The 27,881-nt window shown below is 50.8% G+C and overlaps 2 protein-coding genes across 2 annotated transcripts; one reads left to right on the forward strand and one right to left on the reverse strand.

Annotated features, from left to right (window-relative positions):
* Nucleotides 1-21: 21 nt before the first annotated feature.
* CFAP119 (cilia and flagella associated protein 119) lies at nucleotides 22-5,791 on the reverse strand. The gene is given in 10 exon segments (XM_048517492.1): nucleotides 22-583; nucleotides 718-748; nucleotides 750-802; nucleotides 1,629-1,683; nucleotides 2,408-2,524; nucleotides 2,640-2,710; nucleotides 2,802-2,971; nucleotides 4,396-4,461; nucleotides 4,824-4,855; nucleotides 5,660-5,791. Coding segments are annotated over 10 exon segments (798 nt in total). The 5' UTR covers nucleotides 5,687-5,791; the 3' UTR covers nucleotides 22-407.
* Nucleotides 5,792-6,238: 447 nt separating this feature from the next.
* RNF40 (ring finger protein 40) lies at nucleotides 6,239-27,071 on the forward strand. The gene is made up of 20 exons (XM_048517467.1): nucleotides 6,239-6,389; nucleotides 7,326-7,522; nucleotides 10,140-10,307; nucleotides 11,415-11,547; nucleotides 12,009-12,242; nucleotides 13,858-13,979; nucleotides 14,841-14,987; nucleotides 15,916-15,993; nucleotides 16,112-16,231; nucleotides 17,484-17,663; nucleotides 17,941-18,076; nucleotides 19,472-19,593; nucleotides 19,764-20,269; nucleotides 21,439-21,556; nucleotides 21,906-22,055; nucleotides 23,168-23,380; nucleotides 23,866-23,991; nucleotides 25,037-25,177; nucleotides 26,144-26,245; nucleotides 26,353-27,071. The coding sequence occupies exons 2-20, from the start codon at nucleotides 7,391-7,393 to the stop codon at nucleotides 26,527-26,529; spliced, it is 3,105 nt and encodes a 1,034-aa protein (XP_048373424.1). The 5' UTR covers nucleotides 6,239-6,389; nucleotides 7,326-7,390; the 3' UTR covers nucleotides 26,530-27,071.
* Nucleotides 27,072-27,881: the final 810 nt, after the last annotated feature.

Below are 27,881 nucleotides of genomic sequence, written 5' to 3' on the forward strand. Positions count from 1 at the left end.
AATGATATCACCTAAATGCCATCTCCTGCGTTGCTCTTTATTGAATCCTTTTCAGTGCAAGTGCGGGAAGAAACCATAATAAACAAAATGAAGGAGATCAACTCAAAAAGAAGTGAAAGGGAGGGAGATGAGAAACATTAAGAAACATAAGTAAAGAACATGAGCGAGTAATAGCTGCATAATCTTTAGGCACGGTGGAGCCAATTAATCGTCAGACTTCAAGCAAACCTGCCTCCCTCCCCGGCCAAAAAGGCATGCTAGGGGATCCTATGCTCTCCCTCCCCGCGGGCAAAAGGAAGGTGCCGTCTTTTTCCCAAATATTTATTCAAGGTGCCGTCTTTTTCCCCCAACATTTATTCTGTTTCCATTTCCACCTCCCCCCCCAAACTCCTCGGCCTCTCACTTCTTCACTCTTGCCTCTTGCTGCTGCCTTTGCCGGCGCTGGACCCCTTCTCCAGCTGCACCAACTTGCTACTGAATTGTTCCTCTGTGGCCTGCAGGCGCTGCTCTACCGACAGGCGCAGCTGGGCCAGCTCTTGGTTCAGCTGGGCCGAGATATATTCGCGCAGGGCGGCAGTGGGGTCTAGAGAGAGGGGGGGGAGCTGAAGGGCGCCGGTCAGCTGGCTGGCTGAAGTGCAGTTTCAAATCCCTCACCTCTAATGGGCCTCAGAGACAGCACGGGGGGGGCTCTGGGACCACCTCCTGTTCTTTTCTTACCTTCCTCTCATGGCGTGGTTTCCTCATCTTCCCTCCTGCACGCCAGGAGACATTGGAGGCTCTGCGTTCTCTGCCGCCTCTGCTGCTGCAGGAAAGAGGGAGGCTGCAGGCTCAGAAGAGGGGATGCGCGAGGAGGAACGGAATGGGGGGGGATAATGATCAAGGCGGGGATAAGTGATCGAAGTCTATAAAATGTATGCATGGGGTAGAAAATGTTGACAGAGAGAAATTTTTCTCTTCTCACAAATACTAGAACCAGGGGCATCCATTGAAAATGCTGGGGGGAAGAATTAGGACTAATAAAAGGAAACACTTCTTCAATGCTAACGTGTGATTGGTGTTTGGAATATGCTGCCACAGGAGGTGGTGATGGCCACTCACCTGGATAGCTTTAAAAGGGGATTGGGCAGATTTATGGAGGAGAAGTCGATCTTTGGCTACCACTCTTGATCCTCCTCGATCTCAGATTTCAAATGCCTTAACAGTCCAGGTGCTCGGGAGCAACAGCCGCAGAAGGCCATTGCTTCTCAACATCCTGTTTCCGTGAGCCCTCCCTGGGCTAATGGCACCTGGTGGGCCACTGTGAGTAGCAGAGAGCTGGACTAGATGGACTCTGGTCTGATCCAGCTGGCTTGTTCTTATGTTCTTATGGCTTTGTCTGAGCCGTGGTTGTGTAATAATGGGAACCTTCATTCATCTGAGCAGGTTCGCACCACTTCGGCAGAACCGGTTGTTAAAACGGTGCTTGTAAACAACCAGTTGTTAAATTATTTGAATCCCCCCCACTGGTCAAGAGTGATTGTGAATGATCAGGACCCTGCTGATATCTTGAACCTCCTGACCTTCTCAAGAGGCGTGTAAAAGAGCTGAAGGTCCAAAAACGGGTTGCAGGAAACATCCCCACATTTTACCTTCCTCTTTGGGCTCCGGCATCCCAACATAGGAGAAGGATACATCCAGCCGCACCTAGAGGAAGAAGGAAACGGAGGCTTCAGGGCTTGTGTGTGTGTCACAGGTGGACTGATTTACTCAACTGGTCTCCTTGGTTCGTTATTTTCTAGTCCCACGTTATTTAGCTTTTGCGGATTTATTATTTGCTATTATCGATATTTATATACCGTAGCCTATATCCCCTATATGGGCTCTGACGGTAAACAACATTGGATAACTTTCGTGCAGCTCCCTTTGGGGACAGAGGCGGTTAACAACAATAGCAATAATAATATATCATTAGATGACATCATCAAACATAAAAACATAAAATTACAGCGTTCTACATAAACTACTTGGTGTCCAACATTAAAACTATCAATAAAACTCTACCAGAGAAGGGCGGATGGTAAATCTGGGAATGTCACAATTAGCTCCTGCGACTCCCAGACACGCCAGTTGGGTGAAGCTTTTGGCTAGCTTTACTGTATCCATGAGGGCCAGAAACTTGCTGTTAACAAGAATATCAGCAGTGGCAGCCAAATGGCGTTGGAGGGGCAAGGACATTGTCAGCAATGAACTTTTCACAGCCCTTTGGGGACATTGAGCGCGGGATGCCCACGTAAATCCAAACTCTTATAATAATAAGAATAATAATAAAATAATAATAAATGTCTCCAATACAATGCCATTTTGCCTCCCATACTGAAGATGGGGGGCCCTTCCCCACCCGCTGGGGGGCCTGCAGAGATTACTTGACCTGTGGGGTGAAAGCATATTTGTAAAGTTTGAAGTGTCGGAAGTAGGTGTTGATCATGTAATCGGCTATCAGCACCAGCTGATCTTGACTGAAGAGATCGATGCTGAAGGGAGGTCTCTATAAAGGGAGCAGAGAAAGGAGTCAAAGGAGGAGGCGGGAGGGTGCCGCCATTGTGACGATCTCAGCTGGGTTACGCTCCTGTTCTTGCCATGTCTGGCACAAGGGCCCTCACCCGAATAGAGTGGCAGAAAACCAGTTCGGTGAAATACTTGTAGCATTCCTCCACGTTTGGTAGCGGTGTTTCTGCAGGGGTGGAGAAGCGTTGGAAGTCAGTGGAGGATCAGTGGTCTCCAGTGGTGTTTCCCCCCCTTCCCCTTCCCCTTCCCCTCCTTACCCACACAGGCCTCGTGCGTATCCTTCACAATGGAGAAAAAGGCCGAGGTCTGCTCCCGGTTGAATCCCTGCTTCAGGCAGAACTGGATGCAGTAGAAATATAGATCCAACAAGATAGCGGAGCGCGGATTTGAGGGGAAATCTTGCAAACTGAGCAGCTCAGAGAGGAGACTGGCCAAGAAAAAGAAACAGGGGAGGGATCAATACAGGCACAGTGTTTGTTTTTTATTTGCAAAATTCTTACAGCTTTTGCCTGCCTTGTCTAGAGCAGGGATCTGCAACCTGCGGCTCTCCAGATGTTCAAGGACTACAATTCCCATCAGCCCCTGCCAGCATGGCCAGTTGGCAGGCAGGGGCTGATGGCTGGCAGGGGCTGATGGGATTTGTAGTCCTTGAACATCTGGAGAGCCGCAGGTTGCAGACCCCTGGTCTAGAGTGTGAATAATTAAAGCACAAATCTGCCTTTTGGGTAGGGCTAGCGGGCAATTGTAGGTTTTTCTAGATGCTACCTTTCTCTGTTGTGCATTTAGTTGTAGATGAACAGAATCAGAATTTGTCTTTGTATGTACAGCGTGCGTCTTGTAACACAGCTGTGGCAGCTGTGAAAAAGGCAAACTATGCTGGGGATAATTAGGAACGGAATTGAGAATAAAACTGCAAAGATTGTCATGCCCTTATATAGAGCAGTGGTGCGACCACTCTTGGAATACTGTGTTCAGTTCTGGTCGCCACATCTCAAAAAGGATATAGAAGAGATAGAAAAAGTGCAGAGAAGGGCAACGAGGATGATTGAGGGACTGGAGCACCTTCTTTATGAGGAGAGGCTGCAGCGTTTGGGACTCTTTAGTTTGGAGAGGAGACATCTGAGGGGGGATATGATTGAAGTCTATAAAATTATGCATGGGGTAGAAAATGTTGACAGAGAGAAATTTTTCTCTCTTTCTCACAATACTAGAACCAGGGGGCATCCATTGAAAATGCTGGGGGGAAGAATTAGGACTAATAAAAGTTGAAACACTCCCCTTCACGCATGCGGTGATTGGTGTTTGGAATATGCTGCCACAGGAGGTGGTGATGGCCACTCAACCTGGATAGCTTTTTAAAAAAGGGCTTGGACAGATTTATGGAGGAGAAGCTCGAATTCGATGGCTACCAATCTTTGATCCCTCCTTTGATCTGGAGACTGGGCAAATGCCTTAGCAGACCAGGTGCTCGGGAGCAGCAGCAGCAGCAGGCCATTGCTTTCACATCCTGCACATGAGCTCCCAAAGGCACCTGGTGGGCCACTGCGAGTAGCAGAGTGCTGGACTAGATGGACTCTGGTCTGATCCAGCAGGCTAGTTCTTATGTTCTTACAGCCAACTTATTGTGACCCTGGGCAGATGATGTGACATCGCCTGCCTCTGACTATCAACCCTGGACTTTCTGGATGATCTCTCATACAAGGACTAACCAGGCCCTGCTTAGCTTATCACATGCATGCACATTTTAGAATTTTTACATCCTGTTGTGTTTGTATGAGCCTGTTTTTGTTGTTGTTGTTGTTTTGGTCACAGACATAGGAAGGTCAGCTGTGAAATTTTTAACTCCATCACCTCTTCAGCTCATCAGTGGTTTGGGCTTTGTCAATGAGATCCATAGAGTGAACATCCAGGTATTTCCTGTAAAAGAGGAGAAGAAAGGAAGACAAGTAGGGACGGGCTGATAACCCCACCTGTACAGCGTTAACATACCCAGGTGGGCAAGAGTGTATCAGACAGAGGCGTATCTAGGGAAAATGCAGCCCAGTGCAAAATCTGATTTTTCTACCCACCCACCGGTCTTGAAGTCAGTGTATGGACCTGAGGGAAGGAGGAGGGGCGTCGGTGGCGATTCCCCCCTCCCACATTTACCGTCCCCAGCCCAGGGACATTTGACCCCATATATCCCCCTAGTATCAGCTGCCCAACGCCACCAACAAGACTCCCTTTGCCATATGCTAAAATGCATCTGGCTCTGGGGTGAGATAGGTACTCCTACTTACCACATGCATATCTTTGCTTTGTGCTCCTTGGGCTGAAAGAGGGAGAGAGATAACTTTTTAGTAAGTGTTCTCAGTACGGAAAACTTTTGGGCATATTTTAAATCCACAACAGATCAGGAGTCTGAGGATAACCACTTCAGTTGTGATTCTCCTAGTTCCTCTGTCATGAAAATGGAGTGGGGAAAGGTCTATTTGCATTCCAAGGCAGGGAAAAATCATCACACTAAAGGTGAGAATGTGGTTTATGTGTGGAAGGGTTCTGGCCTGGGCAAATGCCAACCATTCTGTATTACAGTATGCCCATAACAGGCCTCCTCCCAAAATGGTGTTATTAATAACCTCACTTGTAGGCAGTCTTTCTGAGACTCAAGGCAGATTACAAAATATGACAAAAATATTCAATAAATCAGGCTGTGGAATCACTGCAAAATCCAAAAACAATATCTGATCCATACAATCCTTTTTATTAAGACTAACCAAACTTAGGCTCGTTCTGCACGTGCAGAATTATGCACTTTCAATCCACTTTCAATGCACTTTGCAGCTGGGTGGAATAGCAAACTCCACTTGCAAACAATTGTGAAAGTGGATTGAAAGTGCATTATTCTGCATGTGCGGAAGGGGCCTAAGAGTGATTCCGCACAGCATATTTATAATGAGTTGCAATTGCGCTGTCTCCTATGTGGGATTTTCCTGGGCTCATCCCACCCTCAGAAACTTTCTCAGCTGCGGCATTCAACAGGTGAAGCGTCGTTTCTCTCCCTGCAGCTCGACCTGTTGGATTTTGGCATTCAAGGCGGCTGCCAAATTTATTCATGAAGCCCCACCCCTTTCACCTGTTGGAGGGAGTCGGGACCCATCATTGTTCGCCTGGATGAGCAGGAGGGGAACAAGCACGCGTTACCATGGGCAACCTCGGCTTCAGCCAATCGGAATTCTATCTAGCGTCGCCGAATTAGAATGGGCAACGCAAAGGGGGCAGGAAATGACGAGCACGCATGCGCAATTGAATGAGGAATTTTCTCTGTTGCTGAGGGAGCAAAGGCTATTTTCCATAGAGACAAAAAAGTGACATGCAGCCGAAACATATAAAGTATATAATTATTATATTATATATCTAATGTCGCAAAACTGAATGGAGGTCGCTTTGAGGCCGGAAGTGCCAATAATGAGGCACTTTCAACCTTCCTCTATCTCTCCGCGGAGTTTCTACGGAAACACAGCTCGAGCCAATCACCGGAGCCCCTGCAAGCGATGGCCAATCACAAAGCCAACCATCTCAGCCTCGGCCGCGTTCTACCCAATCTCCGTCCGACTTGTCCCGTCTTCTGCCCGAACGATTCGCAGAGGAACGGTCCTGCCCAGTGTGTCGCTGCGAGCCAATAGAAAAACGCTTCCAGCCTTGGGCAGGCGCTGCGTGCGCATGCGTCCTGGGTCGGGACGGGGGGGTTGGTTCGTGCCGAGGGCCCAGGCGGGCCTGCGAATGGCTACCTGGGAGCATGCGCAGTAGCTGCTTTGGGGCTCCTGGATGGAGGCGCCGCATGGGGTGAGGGGGCGCCTGGGCAGGTGAGAGAGGTGGGGGGGAGCCCTTCCATTCCCTCAGTTGGAGGTTTTTGACTCTGTACCCCCCCTTTCTGTCTTCAGCCTTCTTCCCCCCCTTTCCCCTTCCTCCCTGAGGTCTTCCTCCTTGCCTGCCTGAGTTTACCCCCTCCCAAACTGAACTTTCCCTTCAGCACCTCGTCGCCCCTCCCTCCCTAGCCTTGTGGCCTAGTGGGCAGGTTGGCTCTTAAAGTACTATACTATTACAAAGTGATCCCGCCTTTGCAGGTGGCACCTACCCAAAATGCCCCCCGGTGGGTGGACGGATGAGAGGAGGGTGGTTAGACGTGGGGGGCCGAGGGCGACAGGTCCCTGCCATGGTCGCCCCTTCCCCTGGGCTTCTCATCCTTGCAGAGATTGCAACCCCCCGCCCCGCCCCCCCAAAGCTGGCTATTTTCTATTTGGTGCTCTTGCTTTGCTTTCTCACCCTCCCCGCACCCCTTTCCTTCCCCTTCTTGGCCATCCATGCTGGGGCTAATATTGGCCCTGGGCAACCCTGCTGTGCTGTTTTTGTGTACTGCTTTCCCTGGATAGCAGTCCAAGTTGCAAGGCAGGCAACAGCACTATAGGTGTAGTCCCCTTCCTCTGTCTCAGCATCTCCATCGGCCAGAAACCACTCCCTGTCATTTCTACACTAATGCACAGAACTGGGAGGGGTTAGACTTTTTCCTACACCCCCCCCCCCCCCCCCCGGTTCATGTGCTGGACCTGCCGTTGTAGCCATTCATACAATAGGTCTGCCCTCCATCTTAGGCTTATATTCTTAATTCTCTCATTTTTTTTGCTTCATGTTGTTGCCAGAGGTGGGGCAATCAAGTCTTCTTCCTATTCTGGGTGTAGAAAGAGGCGTGCCTTTCTGTCTATCAACAACCACACACATGTCTGCCTTTTTCCCCATTTTAGCTGAGGAGCTGTCCTCTTGGCTGCCTGCCTGATTCCTCTGCTCTCACCCACTGCCTCAAGTCACCATGTCAGGGCTGGGAAGCAAGCGGGCAGCAGGGGATGGGGGCTCCGGGCCCCCCGAGAAGAAGGCCAGCAGGGAAGAGAAGACCACCACCACTCTCATTGAGCCCATTAGGCTAGGGGGCATTTCTTCCACGGTAAGGCCCGGGGGTGAATTTTGTGTACTGGGGGGAGGGGGGGCGTGAAGTCCGTGTTGTGCGTGATTTGTGTTTTGGTTTCCTGTTTTGGAAAAAAAAATGCTGGGAATCCCTGTGAGTATGCACTCTGGCCTTTTAAACAAGTGACCCGCTTTGACGAGATGTCAGGAAGCTCTGTTAAGTATTACAGGACCCAGCCACAAAAATTCTAGAAAAAGAAGAAGAAGAGTTTGGATTTATATCCCCCCTTTCTCTCCTGCAGGAGACTCAAAGGGGCTTACAATCTCCTTGCCCTTCCCCCCTCACAACAAACACCCTGTGAGGTGGGTGGGGCTGAGAGAGCTCCGAGAAACTGTGACTAGCCCAAGGTCACCCAGCTGGCGTGTGTGAGAGTGCACAGGCTAACCTGAATTCCCCAGATAAGCCTCCACAGCTCAGGCAGCAGAGCAGGGAATCAAACCCGGTTCGTCCAGATTAGATACACGAGCTCTCAACCTCCTACGCCACTGCTGCTCCTGTAGGAGTGGGGAATCAAACCCAATTCTCCATATTTGGAGTCCACTGCAGCTTTCTGAATTAGCATATGGTGGTGGGTTGTTTTTTGGAAAGACAACTCATATTTATTTAAGAGCAGTGTGTCATAGTGGGTAAAGTGCTCAGGTGACTGAATGGGATACACACAGCCAGAGGTTTTTGCTTAGTCATAAGCAACCATTGTGTACTGGTTAGAGCACAAACGTCCCCCCTCCTTGTGTTTTTGCGTCTGTGGGCACTTGTGGAATTCTGACCCAGAATGGTGGATGCAGCCACAAAAGAAGAGAAGAAGAGTTTGGATTTATATTCCCCCTTTCTCCCCTGTAGGAGACTCAAAGGGGCTGACAATCTCCTTGCCCTTCCCCCCTCACAACAAACACCCTGTGAGGTGGGTGGGGCTGAGAGAGCTCCGAGAAGCTGTGACTAGCCCAAGGTCACCCAGCTGGCGTGTGTGGGAGTGTACAGGCTAATCTGAATTCCCCAGATAAGCCTCCACAGCTCAGGCGGCAGAGCGGGGAATCAAACCCGGTTCCTCCAGATTAGATACACGAGCTCTTAACCTCCTGCGCCACTGCTGCATGTGGTTTCCTAGGAACTGGATGTCAGCACCAGGATATCTAAAGTATCTCTGTAGGCCTGTTTAAGGCTGATGAACTTGAAATGAGATGCCAGCACTGGGAAATCTGAAAAGTTTGTCAGACTTTTTCACACACACACAGAGGGAAAAATTTTGAACACCTGTCAAAAGATACAGATTTGAAGGAGATGGTGGTGGGTTCTGTCAGCCAAGTAATTGCCTGAGCTCTCTTTTCCCTCCTGTGCCTGTACTTGAAAGCCCAGAGTGCCAAAGATAAATAATATCTTTGCAAACTCATCTTGTAGTAGGGCAGTGGTGGTGAACCTATGGCACAGGTGCCAGAGGTGGCACTCAGAGCCCTCTCTGTGGGCACATGCAAACAGAGTCCTCCCCCACACATCTAGGCTGGCCTGGGCTGCTGGGCTCGATTATTAGCATTAAACCTAAGACCTAGTTTTGGGGAAGCAGTGTAGGTAACCCTGTTAAACCCCACTGATTTTCATGTGAAGAACTAAAGTGCGATCCTTTACCTGGGAGTAAGCTCGGTTGCTGGCAATGGGGCTTGCTTCTGAGTAAACCCTCCTAGGGCTGTGATTCACCCATTGGAAGAGTTGCATGGTTGCTTCAAAGCAAAGCCACCGACTACCACCAAGCTTACTCCCGAGTAATGCATGCCTCGGAGCCAACAATTTTTTTAAACTAAAACCTCAGTATTCAAGTTAAATTGCTGTGTTGGCACTTTGCAATAAATAAGTGGGTTTTGGGTTGCAGTTTGGGCACTCAGTCTCAAAAAGGTTTGCCATCACTGTAATAGGGTGTTCAGATCCACTTTACGTGCTTTATATTTATCTCACTTTTAAAGCATCAACTGGTATTGCTTTCAGTTCAGAGACCATCACTAACATGGTGCTTGGATGCAAATGATATGTTAATAAGGCATGCAAAACAATTCAAATTGTATTGTTTCCATGTCTGCAGAGGTTGTTTTTTTTCCCTTGGGTAGTGGTGGTTTGAGGATTTGATTGGAAGCTTTTGAGCATGGCTGTGGCATACTTAGTATATGAAGGTGTGGGGTTATGGTGTTTGGAATATGCTGTGATTGGTGTTTGGAATATGCTGCCACAGGAGGTGGTGATGGCCACTAACCTGGATAACTTTAAAAGGGGCTTGGACAGATTTATGGAGGAGAAGTCGATCTATGGCTACCAATCTTGATCCTCTTTGATATGAGATTGCAAATGCCTTAGCAGACCAGGTGATCGGGAGCAACAGCCGCAGAAGGCCATTGCTTTCACATCCTGCACGTGAGCTCCCAAAGGCACCTGGTGGGCCACTGCGAGTAGCAGAGAGCTGGACTAGATGGACTCTGGTCTGATCCAGCTGGCTTGTTCTTATGTTCTTATGTTCTTATGGGCTGTGTGTAAAGGAGATTCTGATCTATTACCTTGCAAGTAGAAAGAGGATTGGGCTATGGACTTAATTCTAGTGACGGGCTCCTTTCTGCAGGAGGAGATGGACCTCAAAGTGCTCCAGTTCAAGAACAAGAAATTAGCTGAGCGTCTGGAACAACGTCAGGCCTTTGAGGACGAGCTGCGGGAGCGCATTGAGAAGCTCGAGAAGAGGCAGGCCACCGACGATGCTACCCTCCTGATTGTCAACCGCTACTGGAAGCAGGTCTGGGGGGCCCTCCTGGCCGATATTTTCCCCTGAAAGTCCTAGACCTGAGGGCAGATTTATGGAGGAGAAGTCAATCTATGGCTACCAATCTTGATCCTCCTTGATCTCAGATTGCAAAGGCCTTAGCAGACCAGGTGCAGCAGCAGCAGAAGGCCATTGCTTTCACATCCTGCATGTGAGCTCCCAAAGGCACCTGGTGGGCCACTGCGAGTAGCAGAGAGCTGGACTAGATGGACTCTGGTCTGATCCAGCAGGCTCTTTCTTATGTTCTTATGTTATAGATATAAGCTTGCTAACTGCCCCCCCCCCCCCCGTTTTTGTCTGGTCAGCATCCAACCTATGACAACTCCATAGGATTTTCAAGATGGCTAGCATATTCTGTCTTTGTGTAGCGACCCTAGAATTCCCAGGTGGTCTCCCATCTAATTAGGGCTGACCCTTCTTCACTTCCAAGAACTGATGAGGCTGGACTTCCCTGGGTTATCCACATCAGTGTTTCCTTTCTTCAGAATCCAGTAGAGGGCTAAGCAGTGTTCTCTGTAGCCAGATTGTAAAGCTTGGATATAAAGTCGCTGCCCCCCCCCCCCCAACTTGCCAAATAGAAACTGAGTTAACGAGCATGATTAGTTTTGCATCTAGATGGTTTTGACACATGGGGACTTCCAGTGGAAATGGTGTTTCAGTCTGGTTGAGCCTATGAGTGCTCCCAGACTACACATTGCTGATAGTTCAAGTTTTTCTTAGTTCTCTTCTCCCCAGATATTGGGGACCTTACATTTACAGGTGGGCTGGAGGGGTCTGGATTTTAGACCCATTGGTTCTGAAAAAGTCCAGAATCAGCAGTGCGAGTGAGCTGTTGGAAACAGCCTCCCCGTTATCTTTGTTTTTCTCCTCGTTGGTCTTTCTTTCGTTTTCTTTTTTAATTTTTCCTTTTTTATCTTTTTTTAATTGCTCTGTTTAAGTCTACTTGTTTGGTTTTTTTTAATTTTCTTTTCTTGTAATTCTTGGTTGATAAGATAAAAATGGTTTGAAATAGGTCGTTCTGACACGTGCTCTGCGTTCTCCCCCTTTTCTCTTTCTCCGTTTCCGGTCTCGTTCCTCCAGCTGGATGACACAGTGCAAGGGCTGTTGAGGCGCTACGATGGCGATTGTGGGCAACCTCCGGAGGAGCCCAAGCTGGATCCCGCAGGGGCAGATTTGGAGATTTCTCTGGGGCAGGAGGGACTGGAGAGGAGAGGTGAGCTGGATTTCCTGCAGTGGGGGGATTGGGCCGAGTGGGATGAGAAGTGGTTAAGAGCAGGTGCAGTCTAATCCGGGAAACCGGGTTTGACTCCCCGCTCTGCCCCTTGAGCTGTGGAGGCTTAACTGGTGAACCAGATTAGCTTGTCCACTTTCCAACACATTCCAACTGGGTGACCTTGGGCTAGTCACAGTTCTTTGGAGCTCTCTCAGCCCCACCCACCTCACAGGGTGTTTATTGTGGGGAAGGGGGAAGGAAAAGGAGATTGTAAGCTCTTGTGAGTTTCCTTACAGGAGAGAAAGGGGGGATATAAATCCAAACTCCTCCTCCTCCTCCTCCTCCTCCTCCTCCTCCTTCTTCTTCTTCTTCTTCTCCTCCTCCTTCTTCTCCTTCTTCTTCTTCTTCTTCTTCCCCCCTCTTTCCCACTGGTACTGATGCTACTCTTTCTGTCCCTCCAGAGACGGTCCTGTCCCCCGTTACTCCTCCCTCCTCCTGGAAACCCGGAGACCTCGTCCTCAACGAGCCAGCCCTCTCCTTCCTGGCTACCTTGGCCAGCAGCAGCAGCGAGGAGATCGAGCTGCAGCTTCAGGAGCGCATGGAGTTCTCCAAGGCCGCCGTCTCCCGTGTTGTGGAGGTCTCTGACAAGATCCACCGGCGCACGGAGGAGCTCTGCCAGAAGATCCATGCCCGTGGTGAGGCTTGTCTCCACCCTGCCCCCAAAATCCTGGCACTGAAATAGTTAACAATGCTCCCAGCACCATTTGCGTTATATTGAGTGCGGTTTTGTTCAGGACATCACTTGAGAATCAGGTGTGGAGGGGCAGGCTCCTGAGGTCCAGAGTTCTAGGGTTCTTTTAAGGAGGGAGTTGTGTGGTGGGCAGGATGGATGTGAGAGGGTTATATTATCTGCTTATAATCTGGAGGTACATGATTGAATTGCTGTTTGTGTCCTTGTGGAGCAAATTCCCTCATACCCTGGGGCCCTCATACCTTCGAGACCGCCTTACCCCATATGTTCCAACTCGATCCCTCTGCTCTGCGGAGGCGAATCTGTTGGTGGTCCCCCGCCCTTCTGTGATGCAGCTGGCTTCTACCAGAGCCGGGGCTGCTATTATTGTTATTATTGTTGTTGTTGTTGTTGTTGTTATTATTGTTATTACTGTTGTTGTTGTTGTTGTTGTTGTTATTATTATTATTATTATTATTAATTCAATTTGATAAACCGCCCTACCCCCGAAAGGCTCAGGGCGGTGTACAATAGCAAATGACAAGACAATAAAACAAATCGAATAGCCCCAATTAAAAACAATACAAAACCTTAAAACTATAGCAGCAGTAACCTACAAAAAATGAATAATAATAATAAAAGGCGTCTGGCATCAAACCCCAGTGGACAAACCCTGGAAGGAAGGGGGTAGGCAGATGGTCAAGTATATAGCCAGTTCGCAGAGCAGCAAAAGAGGGGCGGGCTCAGCGGCCGCCCCCCCCAAAAACCCGGTGGAACAACACAGTTTTGCAGGCCTCTAAGCGGAAGCCCCCCTCCTTCCAAGGTCCCACAGGGCCCTAACTGCTGGAGGAAGAGCGTTCATCTCAGGCAGGCCAGGGCAGTAAATGTCGCCCTGGCCCGCTGTGAGGCCAGCCACAAGACGATCGCGGGAGGGGCTGGGGCCACTCAGGGCAGATCTTCGGGCTTCCTCCTCGCCTGGAGCGGAGGACGCGACTCGGGATGTATGGGGTGAGACGGTCCCGTAGGTATGAGGGCCCCTGGCCGTAAAGGGCCTTAAAGGTCAGAACCAACACCTTGAAGACGATCCGGAATTCCACTGGAAGCCATGGCCTTGACACACACACACATCCCGGTGGAACACTCTTTCTCCAGCTGTTAGGGCCCTGCGGGACCTTGGGGAGTTCCGCAGGGCCTTCAAAACTGAGCTGTTCCTCCGGGCCTTTGTGGGGGAGGACTGGCCGCTGAGTTACCGCCCCTCCTTAATGCCCTATGTACCATCTGTTTTTCTTCGGCCCCCTCCCGGGGTTAGGACCGGACGCCACCCACCAAATTGTGGGTGCGGTGTATTGCTGCTACTGTTTTTTATTGGTTTTATACATTTCAATGATGTTGTTCGATGTTTTTTTTGTACTTCGTATCTATTGACTCGTACACCGCTCTGAGCCCTTCAGGGGAGAGTGGTTGATTGGATGAATTGTTGATGGAACCAGACCCGAGTTATGTGATCCCTGAAATCCAGTCTATTCAGCATTCTGGTTCCTGGCAAGGCAAGGGAACTCAGGCCTCTCTTTCTTCCCCAGTGGAGTTTGACCAGCTGGAGGAGGTGGTGAAGGCTCTCAACAAGGACCTGATGCGGGAGAACCGGCACCTGCAGGACCTGATCACCCAGTTGCAGGAAAAGCACCATAAGATCTCCCTAGAGGTGAGTTGAGGCCCAGCGTGGGGTTAGAGCGACGAACTAGGTTCGAATCCCCACTCCCGCATGTGAATCTTCTGGGTGTCCAGTCACGGTTCTCTCCAAACCCTCTCAACCTACGTTTGCAGTGGCAAACTACCTCCAAATGTCTCTTGTCTTGACAGCCCTACAGGGCAGAGGCGTAGCTCCAAGGGGATAGGGGTGCGTGCGACGCACCGGGGAGGCGCCCCTGTGGGGGTGTGGTGAGGGCGTTTTGGGGCAGGGCAGTGCACCGGGCGCTTTCCCCCCTTGCTACACCCTGCTGCAGGGTCACCACAAGGCAGCTGTGCCTTGACAGCCCTTTACACACTCACAGAGGTAGGTCATGTGGGTGGGCAACGCCAGCTGTGTTCTGTGGACCAACCTGGCAGATGAGGTGCTCTGAGGTCCATCATGTCTGCCAGTGGTGGGATCCAAAAATGTTAGTAACAGGTTCCCATGGTGGTGGGATTCAAACTGTGACATAGTGCCAGTGGGGCTGGGTGGGGCACGACAGGTGTGTGGCCGGGCATTCCTGGGGTGGGGCATTCCTGGGGTGGGGGGGGCTATGGCAAGGACGCAGCCACTGCGCCAGTCCTCAGGCGGGAAACAAATGCACGCAGGCGCAGGCTGCCACGCACGCTGGTGCACCTCCTGCTAGACTGCTTCAAGTTCTGCGCTTTACTGCTGAGGAGGAGGAGGGGCGTAACAAAGGCAAAAATCACGTGGCAAAATCACCAATTAGAAACCCCCTCTCGGCACACACAAATAATTAGTAACCTACTCTCGGGAACCTGTGAGAACCTGCTGGATCCCACCTCTGATGTCTGCCCTTTCCCCCCCTCTCAGTATACTGAGCTTCAGGACAAGGTGACCTCGTCTGAGACAAAAGTGCTGGAGATGGAAACGACCATCGAGGACCTGAAGTGGGACATCGAGAAGCTGCGCAAGCGAGAGCAGAAGCTGAACAAGCACTTGGCTGAAGCTCTGGAGCAGGCAAGCAGAGGGGCCGTTTCCGTCTCTCCCCATCCCAGTACAGGAGGGAAGCAGCTAAAAGAGGCACCCCCGACATGGAGCGACACCATGGCCCTCCCCAGAACCTCCCTCCAGAGTGGTGTTGTGGCTAAGAGCAGGCGGATTCAAATCTGGAGAACAGGGTTTAATTCCCCACTCCTCCACCTGAGTGGCAGAGGCTTATCTGGTGAACCAGATGTGTTTCTGCGCTCCTATATTCTTGCTGGGTGATCTTGGGCTAGTCACAGTTCTCTTAGGACTCTCTCAGAAAATGTTGACAGAGAGAAATTTTTCTCTCTCTCTCACAATACTAGAACCAGGGGGCATCCATTGAAAATGCTGGGGGGAAGAATTAGGACTAATAAAAGGAAACACTTCTTCACGTAACGTGTGATTGGTGTTTGGAATATGCTGCCACAGGAGGTGGTGATGGCCACTCACCTGGATAGCTTTAAAAAGGGCTTGGACAGATTTATGGAGGAGAAGTCGATTTATGGCTACCAATCTTGATCCTCTTTGATCTCAGTTTGCAAATGCCTTAACAGACCAGGTGATCGGGAGCAACAGCCGCAGAAGGCCATTGCTTTCACATCCTGCATGTGAGCTCCCAAAGGCACCTGGTGGGCCACTGCAAGTAGCAGAGAGCTGGACTAGATGGACTCTGATCTGATCCAGCTGGCCTGTTCTTATGTTCTTATGTTCTTACCTCACAAGGTGTCTGTTGTGGGGAGAGGAAGAGAAAGGAGCTTGTAAGCCACCTTGAGTCTCCTTTCAGGAGAGAAAGGTGGGGTATAAATCCAAACCTCTTTCTCCTGCTGCTGCTGCTCCTGTTTAGATAGCAGACTTAATGCTTGAAAAATTCAACTATGATGTATAAGGTTCTGACTGTCATTCTGTGCTTCTTTGGCAGCTAAACTCGGGCAGTTATTATGCCTCGGGGAGTTCTGGCGGGTTCCAGGGTGGGCAGATCACGCTGAGCATGCAGAAGGTAAGGAGGAAAGAAGGGATCTCAAGTCCAACGTGCTGTTGGGATGCGGGCCTTGAGTCTCTCTGCTTTGCCAGCTGTGCCCTGCTGAATTGTTTTTATTCTGGTTTTGGGCTCACAGTTTGAAATGTTGAACGCTGAACTGGAGGAGAACCAAGAACTTGCCAACAAACGCATGGCCGAGCTGGAGAAACTGCAGCAGGAGATGCAGCTGTCTGTCAGGACCAACGAGAAGCTCAAGGTAGCGGAAAGCCTGCCGTGGGATAGCTGGGAAAGCAAAGCAGCTTTTTGCAGCAGGATGGGGAAGAAGCAGATACAGCCAGGAATGTCTTTCCCACAGTACTAAAACCAGGGGGCATCCATTGAAAATGCTGGGGGGAAGAATTAGGACTAATAAAAGGAAACACTTCTTCACACAACGTGTGATTGGTGTTTGGAATATGCTGCCACAGGAGGTGGTGATGGCCACTAACCTGGATAGCTCTAAAAGGGGCTTGGACAGATTTATGGAGGAGAAGTCGATCTATGGCTACCCATCTTGATCCTCCTTGATCTGAGATTGCAAAGGCCTTAGCAGACCAGGTGTTCGGGAGCAGCAGCAGCAGCAGCAGAAGGCCATTGCTTTCACCTCCTGCACGTGAGCTCCCAAAGGCACCTGGTGGGCCACTGCGAGTAGCAGAGGGCTGGACTAGATGGACTCTGGTCTGATCCAGCAGGCGCTTTCTTATGTTCCTGCCCGGGAATCTGTGTTAGATGTCAGTTTCATGCAGACCAAGGGTCACATGTCATTATTGCTCTTTTGTATTTGTATTTTGTACACCAAAGGCAGCGTGCACAGATAGCTTCGGCAGCCTCCTGTTAGCAACTTCCCAAATCCAGATATAGTCAATCCACTTTTACACCTAAAAAAAAGGCTAATTGACTTGTCCTGAGACAATGATAATTTTCAGAACTTTATAATACAATGTACCTGCAGAAATGCTTCTCTAATGTATTGTCGAAGGCTTTCACGGCCGGATTCATAGGTTGTATTGCCAGGCAGGTTCAGATCTTGTTCCTAACGTTTCGCCTGCATCTGAAGATGCTTGCCACAGATGCGGGCGAAACGTTAGGAACAAAATCCACCAGACCACGGCCATGCAGCCCGGAAAACCCACCACAAACAGCTTCTCTAATAATTCACCAAACCAGATCGTTCAAACGTAAATGTAACTACAATGTTTGCAGTACAGACAATCTTAACAGAGATTTAACAGACAATCCCTTTTGTCAATCATCAACCATATTTTGGCCTGGGCAGTTTTTTTGGTTATTTAAACAATAAAACTTAACAACATGCACAGGCTTGCTTGATCTCAGCAAGGCTTCTGTGAAAATGCTCTCCGACAACCCGCGGGGCCAGTGGGAGGGCTCCAACCTCAGGATCATTGTTGGTTGGGACTCCGAGTCTGTTCCCCTCTCTCAGTGTGACCGTATTTGTGCCTATGCTGTAGGTGGCGCTACGGAGTCTGCCTGAGGAGGCCGTGAAGGAGACGCTGGAGTACAAAGTGCTCCAGTCTCAGTTCTCGCTGCTGTACAACGAGAGCCTGCAGGTGAAAACGCAACTGGACGAGGCCCGCGCCCTCCTCCTCACCACCAAGAACAGCCACCTGCGCCACATTGAGCACATGGAGGTAAGCAAGGGGGCTTGTGAAATGAGTAGGCATGCCTTTGACCTTTGCTGCCTACAAGAATGTCAATATGCCAAACTAAAGTGTGTTGGGGTGTCTGTTCTCTTCTGTCTCTTCTTCTTCTGCCCTCTTATCTTAGCTTGGTGGCACACCACCAAAGCACATAGTTATGGTTGGGCCGTGGTACTACCTTTTGAGAGAAGCAAGCACATGCTCGCTGGCCTTGCGTGTGTGTACTTCGGTTCATTGCGACTGATTTTGATCCCCTTCCCGGCAACAGAGCGATGAGTTGAACCTGCAGAAGAAACTGCGGACGGAGGTGATCCAGCTGGAGGACACCCTGGCACAAGTGCGCAAAGAGTACGAGATGCTGCGGATCGAGTTTGAGCAGAACTTAGCTGCCAACGAGCAAGCGGGTGAGGCTGAATCCCCCCCTTGTTATGAAGAAGAAGAGTTTGGATTTATATCCCCCCTTTCTCTCCTGCAGGAAACTCAAAGGGGCTCACAATCTCCTTGCCCTTCCCCCCTCACAACAAACACCCTGTGAGGTGGGTGAGGCTGAGAGAGCTCCGAGAAGCTGTGACTAGCCCAAGGTCACCCAGCTGGCGTGTGTGGGAGTGTACAGGCTAATCTGAATTCCCCAGATAAGCCTCCACAGCTCAGGCGGCAGAGCTGGGAATCAAACCCGGTTCCTCCAGATTAGATACACGAGCTCTTAACCTCCTACGCCACTGCTGCTCGCCACTGAAGAAGAAGAAGAGTTTGGATTTAAACCCCGCCTTTGTCTCCTGTAAGGAGACTCAAGGCGGCTTACAAGCTCCTTTCCCTTCCTCTCCCCACAACAGACCCCTTGGGAGGTAGGTGGGGCTGAGAGAGTCCTGAGAGAACTGTGACTAGCCCAGGGTTTATCGTTGCAACCTGTACAGTGGGCTTCCCTCCTGCCCCAGAGGCGTAGCTGGGCCAGAATGCGCCCGGTGCAAGGCGTACCCCCTGGTCCCCTGGTAGCTCCGCCTCTGTCCTGCCCTTTGGTTTGCGTTATTGCTGTGCTAGAGCTATGGAAGCATATTCAGTGTGACGGAAGATCACTCGCTGGGTCCTGTCCATACTGTTGTGCCAGGCCCAGCTCTGGTGGGATGTTCCCATCACCAAGGGAAATTGTGGCCACCCCCCATGTTCTTTCCCCAACCCCCATGTTCCAGTTGTCTGTTACGCTTCAGACCCATTGGGGTGGCAGTGGGCTGGCAATTCCCCAGTTGCTAAATCCATCACTGAAGGGTGGGGTCAGTTCAAAAAAACAAAGCAAGCCCATTCTGGTTAATTGGAAAGATGTCCCCAGTTACTCATATAGCAGGTTGGTGTGAGTCCTTTTTTAACAAAAAAATCTCGTTCATTTATTTAATACTGGTTTTCTTCCTCAAAAAATGAATTTGGGTGCCATAGAGAAACATTTCCTGTTTATACCTGTTCTTTCTCACCTGGAGAAACTCTGGTTCATTTCGCACATGCAGAATAATGCACTTTCAAACTGCTTTCAGTGCTCTTTGAAGCTGTGCGGAATGGCAAAATCCACTTGCAAACAGTTGTGAAAGTGGTTTGAAAACGCATTATTTTGCATGTGCGGAAAGGGCCTCTGTTTCAGAGACCGTGCTTGTTCCAGCACCGAGCGAGCACGGTTGACCCAGAACATGTGCGACTTAATCAGTCTGTGAATCGAGTGTGAAACCTCTTCGCTTGTTGGATCTTAAGATGTCCTTAAGCCCCTTTCAAAACACTTGTCTCTCCTTCCCCACCCCATCCTTTTCCACTCTCAGGGCCCATAAATCGAGAGATGCGGCATCTGATCAGCAGCCTCCAGAACCACAACCACCAGCTGAAGGGCGACGTGCAGCGTTATAAACGTAAGCTCCGGGAGGTGCAGGCGGAGATCAACAAGGTAAGCAGGCAGGAAATGCTCTGGCCATGCTGGCAGGGGCTGATGGGATTGGCCACGCTGGCATGATCATCTGGAACATTGGCCGTGAACATCTAGAGCACCATAGGTTGGCCACCCCTGTATCTAGTGGAATCTCTAACCTTGTTTGGTAATGCCTTCGTTCCCTTCAGGTCCGGATGCAGCAGAGCGGCTTTTTTTCTGGCTCAAGCACAGCTCCCCCTCCATCCGGGGGTGAGGATCCTACAGGACTGCCGGGGGGCCCAGGCATAACTGTGGTGAAAGAAGAGGAGGGGGCAATGCCCCCTGAAGTGAAGAAGGAGCCCAGAGAGGTGCAAGTGAAGAAGGAGGCCAAGGAGGAAATGGCGACACCCCAGTTGCTTGGGGCCCATGAGGGGGTGAAAAAGGAAGAAGAGGAGCCCCCTGCCCTCCAGCCGCCCACCCCGCAGCCCCCTCCCCCTCCCCGAGCCAAGGAACCCGAGCGGTCCAAGGGGCGTAGCGGAGACCGGAGCGGGGACCGGGAGAGGTCCCGGGACCGGGACAAAGAGACCTCCTCCTCTTCGTCTTCATCGTCGTCCTCTTCCTCGCGGGATCGGGACAAACAGAAGGGCGGCGGGGGCAGCGACGATCCCAAGAAGAAGGATTCGGAGATCCTGAAACAGCTGAGAACTGAGCTGAAGTGAGAGTTGTTGAATGTCGAGGGGAGAAGGTGGAGGGTTGAAATGCCCACAGTGGGGGGCGGGTTGGAGGAAGAAAAGTTCAGGAGATAAGCTGGATGAATCAAAGTGAAGGAGAGACTGTTAATAACACGGTATAAAGGGGAGAGGAAAAAAGGCTTATAATTTTCACAGGAATTTTAAAACCATTGTGGTTGGTGGGAAGATTGGGGAGCTTTGGGGCGTGACCTTTACTTTTATGATGATCCTGTTCTTTCCTTCCTTCCTTCCTTCCTTCCTTCCTTCCTTCCTTCCTTCCTTCCTTCCTTCCTTCCTTCCTTCCTTCCTTCCTTCCTTCCTTCCTTCCTTCCTTCCTTCCTTCCTTCTTCCTTCCTTCCTTCCATCCTTCCCTCTTCCTTCATTCCTTCCTCCCTCCTTTCCTTCTTCCCTTTTCCCCTTTCCTTCCTCTTCCTCTTCCTTCCTTCCTTCCTTCCTCCTTTCCTTCCTTCTTTCCTTCCTCCCTCTTCCTCCCTCCTTCCTTCCTTCCTTCCTTCCTTCCTTCCTTCCTTCCTTCCTTCCTTCCTTCCTTCCTTCTCTTCCTTCTCCTTCTCCTTCTCCTTCCTTCCTTCCCTCCTCCCTCCTTCCCTCCTTCCCTCCTTCCTCCTTCCTTCCTCTCCTCTCCTCCCTCCTTTTTCCTTCCTCCCTCCCTCCCTCCCTCCCTCCCTCCCTCCTTTCCTTTCCTTTCCTTTCATCCTTCCTTCCTTCCTTCCTTCCTTCCTTCCTTCCTTCCTTCCTTCCTTCCTTCCTTTTCCTTCTTCTCCTTCCTTCTCTTCCTCCTCCTCCTTCCTCCCTCTCCTCCTCCCTCCCTCCCTCCCTCCCTCCTCCTCTTCTCCCTCCTTCTTTTTCCTTTTCCCTTCTTCCCTCTTCCTTCCTCTTTTCCTCTTTTCCTTCCCTCCTTTTCCTTCCTCTTCCTTCCTTCCTTCCTTCCTTCCTTCCTTCCTTCCTTCCTTCCTTCCTTCCTTCCTTCCTCTTCCTCTTCCTTCCTTCCTTCCTTCCTTCCTTCCTTCCTTCCTTCCTTCCTTCCTTCCTTCCTTCCCTCCTTCCCTCCTTCCCTCCTTCCTTCCTTCCCTCCTTCCTTCCCTCCTTCCTTCCCTCCTTCATTCATTCATTCATTCATTCATTCATTCATTAGGAAGGCTCAAGAGAGCCAGAAGGAGATGAAGCTGCTCTTGGACATGTACAAGTCGGCTCCCAAAGAACAGCGGGACAAAGTGCAACTGATGGCAGCAGAGAAGAAGACCAAGGCAGAGGTGAGGCTTGTGTAGCCGATGCCCCCTCTAAGGCCACAACCCCCAGGATTGGTGTGGTGAGAGCCTGCTTTAGTTTTGTATGTTTGATTGTGGCGATACAGAGTACCAGCATATAGGTTCAGCCAAGTCAGTGGGAAGAGGGAAGAGCGTTCAGATTCTGCGGGACTCACCGCCACACAAAGCAAGCTCCCGAGAGAAAGTCTGGCTCTGTTTGAAAACCCAGTTACATAAATAATTCAGGTGTTCCTAAATTATCTCATTCTTTGCGGTGGGATTTGGCTGAACCCCACCAGGAGGCAAGGATTTAAGGAGGCCTCTGTTGTTCTCTTCGGCTTGGTCTGATTGGCAGGTGGAGGAGCTGCGCGTGCGGATCCGCGACCTGGAGGAAAAGGAGAAGAAGGAGAGCAAGAAGATGGCCGACGAGGACGCCTTGCGTAAGATCAAGTTGGCAGAGGAGCAGATTGAGCATTTGCAGAAGAAGCTGGCTGCAACCAAGCAGGTATCGCGTGTGAGAAATTGAGCAGGTGTGAAAGCAGGTGGTGCTTCACAGTGGTCTGGCAGAAGAGGAGGAGGAGGAATTTGGATTTATATCCCCCCTTTCTCTTCTGTAAGGAGACTCAAAGGGGCTTACAATCTCCTTCCCCTTCCCCCACAACAGTAAACACCCTTTGAGGTAGGTGGGATTGAGAGAGCTCCGAAGAACTGTGATTAGCCCAAGCTCACCCAGCTGGCGTGTGTTGGGAGTGCACAAGCTAATCTGGTTCACCAGATAAGCCTCTACAGCTCAAGTGGCAGAGCCGGGAATCAAACCTAGTTCTCCAGATTACAGTGCATCTGCTTTTAAGGAGCAGCAGTGGCATAGGAGGTTAAGAGCTCGTGTATCTAATCTGGAGGAACCGGGTTTGATTCCCTGCCCTGCCGCCTGAGCTGTGGAGGCTTATCTGGGGAATTCAGATTAGCCTGTACACTCCCACACCCGTCAGCTGGGTGACCTTGGGCTAGTCACAGTTCTTCTGAGCTCTCTCAGCCCCACCCACCTCACAGGGTGTTTGTTGTGAGGGGGGAAGGGCAATGAGATTGTCAGCCCCTTTGAGTCTCCTACAGGAGAGAAAGGGGGGATATAAATCCAAACTCCTCCTCCTCCTCCTCCTCTTCTTCTTCTTCTTCTTCTTCTTCTTCTTCTTCTTCTTCTTCTTCTTCTTCTTCATCACCACTACACCATGCTGACTAGTGGATAAAGTAGTTGGATTAGAATCCGGGAGACCCAGATTTGAAGCTCTCATTCTGGTATGGGTGCTAGCTGTGGGCTAGTCATAAGCTCTCAAGCTAACCTACCTCACAGGGTTATTGTGTGGATAAAATGGAAGGGAGGAACGCAGTGGAACCCAACTCGGGTGCCAATTGGGAAAAAAGACGGGATATAAACCAAGCGAATAAAGAATATTTCTGGGTCCTGGTGTTCGGCAGGCCCAGTCTGTTACCGTGGGCCTTTCTGTTTTCATTGCGGTCACAGAGTTTCGGTCATAATAAAGGCTAGCTAGAGATGAGAGAGCTCGATGGAACGATTTGACAAGAGAGCTGTACTTTTCCCCCGTTTTGTCTGCGGGGCAGGAGGAGGAGGCTCTGCTGTCCGAGATGGACGTGACCGGGCAGGCCTTCGAGGACATGCAGGAGCAGAACACGCGGCTCAACCTGCAGCTCCGCGAGAAGGACGACGCCAACTTCAAGCTGATGTCGGAGCGCATCAAATCCAACCAGATTCACAAGCTGCTGCGGGAGGAGAAGGATGAGTTGGCCGAGCAGGTGCTGACCCTCAAATCGCAGGTGAGCGCAGGTCCCCTCTCTCCCTGCTGGGCTGATGGAGCTTTGGCAGAAAGGAGGGGAGGAGGTGGGTGGGGAAGGGTGCCCCGTTGCACACTGGGACCTCCCCCCCCCCCCCCGGCGTGATACAGTTAAAAGCAGGTGCGCTCTAATCTGGAGAACCAGGTTTGATTTCTGGCTTTGCCACCACTTGAGCTGTGGAGGCTTATCTGGGGAACGGGATTAGCTTGTGCAACACATGCCAGCCGGGTGACCTTGGGCTAGTCACAGTTTTTCGGAGCTCTCTCAGCCCCACCCATCTCACAGGGTGTTTGTCGTTGGGGGTGGGTGGGTGAAGGGAAAGGAGATTGTCAGCCCCTTTGAGTCTCCTTACAGGAGAGAAAGAGGGGGATATAAATCCAAACTCCCCTTCTTTCTTCTTCTTTCTTCCTTCTCCTGCTCCTTCTTCTCCTTCTCTGTCATCGTTGTTGTTTTGGTTTGTTTGTCAGGTGGACACCCAGCTGCTGGTGGTGCAGAAGCTGGAGGAGAAGGAGCGGGTGCTGCAGGGGAACCTGGCCACCGTGGAGAAAGAGCTGACTTTGCGCAGCCAGGCGTTGGAGCTCAACAAGAGGAAGGTGAGGAGGAGTCACAACCCAGTCGTGTGAACACCAGGGGCGTATCTGTCAGAGGAACACCGGGGTGGGGGTGGGGGATCAATTGACCCCGGGCGCCACCCAGTAGATTACATGGGGGGGGCAAAATTGTGGGGCCCCCCCACATGATGAAGCCAGGAGCCTGCACGTGTCCCTCTGGCAGGTATAAGAACATAAGAACATAAGAACAAGCCAGCTGGATCAGACCAGAGTCCATCTAGTCCAGCTCTCTGCTACTCGCAGTGGCCCACCAGGTGCCTTTGGGAGCTCACGTGCAGGATGTGAAAGCAATGGCCTCAACTCTGAAACATTCAGTGGACATACATTTTGGAAGACTCCGTTTGTAACCCTCTGCGTTCTGTTACAAAAGAATTACAAAAGAATTCTTAAGCTATCAAATTCAATGTCCAAGTTTAGAAGATAAATTGGCCTCAATTCCTCAAATTAAGTTGGTAAGACCCAGGTATGCTGGGTCTCGGCAACTTGACAAGCTGCAGGCCCACAGGCAGGGACGACCTCTGCTCCTAATATCATCGGGACCCATTATTGAGATCATAGGTCCTAATACCATCAGGACCCACTGCCTCTCTCTCCTTCTTTTTTAGGAGGATTAGGTTTAGGTGGGATGCCATCTTAGGATAACTGCTGTTTTTATTATATTTATGGAAGCTTTATATGATGATTTTATGTATGGTTTTTATGTTGTACACTGCCCAGAGCCCTTTGGGGATGGGGCGGTATATTGGATGGATGGGTGGGTGGGTGGGTGGGTGGTGGTGGTGGTGGTGGTGGTGGTGGTGGTGATGATGATGATGATGATTGAGGGGGCGCGCGGCAGCAGCTGGCTCTGGGTCCCGGCGACTTGGGTAAGTGGGGGACGATTCCCTTGGCGTTGCTCTCTGTGCTTAATTGTGGAATTTACTCAGCCCAAGAACTGGAATTTCCAAAGGATGATGTTGTTGAGGATGCTCCCCTGCTTTTAAGAACGGGCAGCTTATAATAAGCCTCTGTTCTGTTCCCCTTGCAGGCAGTGGAGGCCGCCCAGTTGGCGGAGGACCTGAAGGTGCAGCTGGAGCACGTGCAGTGCAAGCTGAAGGAAATCCAGACCTGTATGGCCGAAAACCGAGCAGCCAAGGAGAAGGAGTCTTTCAACCTCAAGAGGGCCCAGGTATGGAGCGGGGACAGCTGCTAGTGCCCTGCGTGGGGGCGTTGGCTAGCTCTGAGGCTTCTTGGTGGAGACCTGTTCAGTTGGGACATCTTCCTGGTCTTTCGCATACGACGGGGGGTGGGAAAGGCCCATCAAGTCGCAGCTGGTTTATGGCAATTCTGAAAGGCAAGAGACATTCGGAGGTGGTGGACTGCCATCTGCTTAACAACCCTGAACTTTCTTAGTGGTCTCCCATCCAAGTACAAATTAGAGCTAACCCTGCTTGGCAGTCAAGATCTGAGGAGAGCAACCTAGCTTGGGCCACTCAGGCCCTTGAGCCTGCCATGCACCCTTTTTCTCCTTTGGAGAAGAAGAAGAGCTTGGATTTATATCCCCCCCCTCCCCCGTAGAGACTCAAAGGAGCTTACAATCTCCTTTCCCTTCCCCACTCACAACAAGCTCTCACCTGGCTTCCATCCTTGGTGGACACATCCACCATGTTGTCCCGCCGGGTCTGGTGCATGGTAAGGGCTGCCCGAGTGGCCCCTCCGGCAACTCCCACAATGCACTGGAGTGGAAAGAGGGGAGGAGAGGAAGAGGAATCAACAGAGAAGGCCTTGGAGACCATGTACAGAGAATTACTGCTGGGTATCTAGAACTAAGAAGAAGAGAAGAGTTTGGATTTATATCCCCCCTTTCTCTCCTGTAAGGATACTCAAAGGGGCTGACAATTCCCTTCCCCCCACCCCCACAACAAACACCGTGTGAGGTGGGTGGGGCTGAGAGAGCTCCAAGAAGCTGTGACTAGCCCAAGGTCACCCAGCTAGCACGTGTTGGCGTGCACCAGCGAATCTGGCTCCCCAGATAAGCCTCCACAGCTCAAGTGGCAGAGCGGGGAATCAAGCCCGGTTCTCCAGATTAGAGTGCACCTGCTCTTAACCACTACACCACGCTGACTCTCCTATTGACTTTTCACCCTGTCCCCAGGAGGAGATCTCTCGCATTCGGCGCAAGCTGGAGAAACAGCGAAAAGTGGAGGTTTATGCAGATGCCGACGAGATCTTGCAGGAGGAAATCAAGGAGTACAAGGTGAGTGGAGGAAGAGGAGAAAGCGCATTTCTGTTCCCGGCGCAGCCTCATTTGGGGAAAGGGACGTGGGAAACGCATTTACCTTTCCCGTCTGTCTGCGTCCCAAGGCCAAGCTGACCTGTCCGTGCTGCAACACGCGCAAGAAGGACGCCGTCCTCACCAAGTGCTTCCACGTCTTCTGCTTCGAGTGCGTCAAGACGCGCTACGACACCCGCCAACGGAAATGCCCCAAGTGCAACGCGGCCTTCGGCGCCAACGACTTTCACCGCATCTACATCAGCTGAGCGCCTGTTTCCACCTGAGGAGATCCCCTCCACAGACTCCACTTGGATCTTTAGGTTACCTTAAAAATGCCTGCCTGGGATCCACGCAGAACTAATCTGTGCTCTCTCTCCCTCCTAGAGTTGGAACATCTCCCAGGTTTCCTTGAGGGTGGAGCTTTCTCTTTCTGTTTATTTTCCTCCCTCCTCAAACTTCCTTCTACTCGGCCCCTCTACTTCTGGGTCTGTTGAGTGCGGCCCCCTCTGAGCGTCACTGGATCCCCCTCAGTGCATCTAGGTGAATTTACTCTGCTAAAGTTCTCATCGACCTTTCCCAAACAGGCCCCTCCAGATTGCCTCTGGATCTTTTTTCTTCTTCTACCATTTTGAAAACTTCCATGACACAAGTTTCCCCACTACTGGCTGCTGGCAACAGTCATGCTGACTAAATGCTCCCTGTTGCAGAAGAGAGTTACTTCTTTTGTTTTTTTTTTTATTTTGAAGATATGTTCTGTGTGGAGGTTTTTGGAAGTAAAACTTGGGAGGTGGTCTACTCCCAAAATATCCCTCTGCGTTCCTCAAACGTTTATTTATCCGTTCGTTTGTATTCCGATTTATAATTCGCCCTTCCCTGCAGGGCTCAGGGCGGTGAACAACAACAATAACAATATGAAACAGAATAATCACAAAACATTTACGGCATAAAAACGGCTTAAAAACATTAGCAGTAGATGGCGCCATCCCATACCCTGATATGTCCATGGGAGGCTACAACAACAATTTGATTTCAGTTCAGATCCGGCTGGCCCAGGGGTCTGCACCCTGCGGCTCTCCAGATGTTCCTGGACTACAAATCCCATCAGCCCCTGATGGGATTTGTAGTCCACAAACACCTGGAGAGCCACAGGTTGCAGACCCCTGGGTTAGAGGCTGGTCTCATCATTGAGGGACTGGGGACCATCAGCAAATTAGACCGAGTAGGGACATACACGAGAGAATCTACATCTAAAAAGACCCTTTGCATCTAAAACAAGCCAGCTCGTGCCACATCCCCAAGTCTGCCCAGATATTTACCGGGATACAAGATCCGGCTGATCATACCAGGCATAACTATGAGGAACAAGGGGAACAATTTGAGATACCCACAAAGGATGTAGCCAGCTCTGACATGGGTGAGGTTCTTCCCGGCCAGGCATCTCTGCACAATAACTTGCGTTCAGGTAGAAATGGGAACAAGTGTAGTGGGGCTGATGGGAATTGTAGTCCATGAACATCTGGAGAGCCGCAAGGTGCAGACCCCTGGGCTGGCCCGATGTAAAAGCCTGGCAGAACAGCTCTGTTTTACAGGCCCTGCGGAAACCATTCAAGTCCCGCAG

This window comes from Sphaerodactylus townsendi, linkage group LG15 (genome assembly GCF_021028975.2).
Source record: "Sphaerodactylus townsendi isolate TG3544 linkage group LG15, MPM_Stown_v2.3, whole genome shotgun sequence".
Classification (NCBI taxonomy): domain Eukaryota; kingdom Metazoa; phylum Chordata; class Lepidosauria; order Squamata; family Sphaerodactylidae; genus Sphaerodactylus; species Sphaerodactylus townsendi.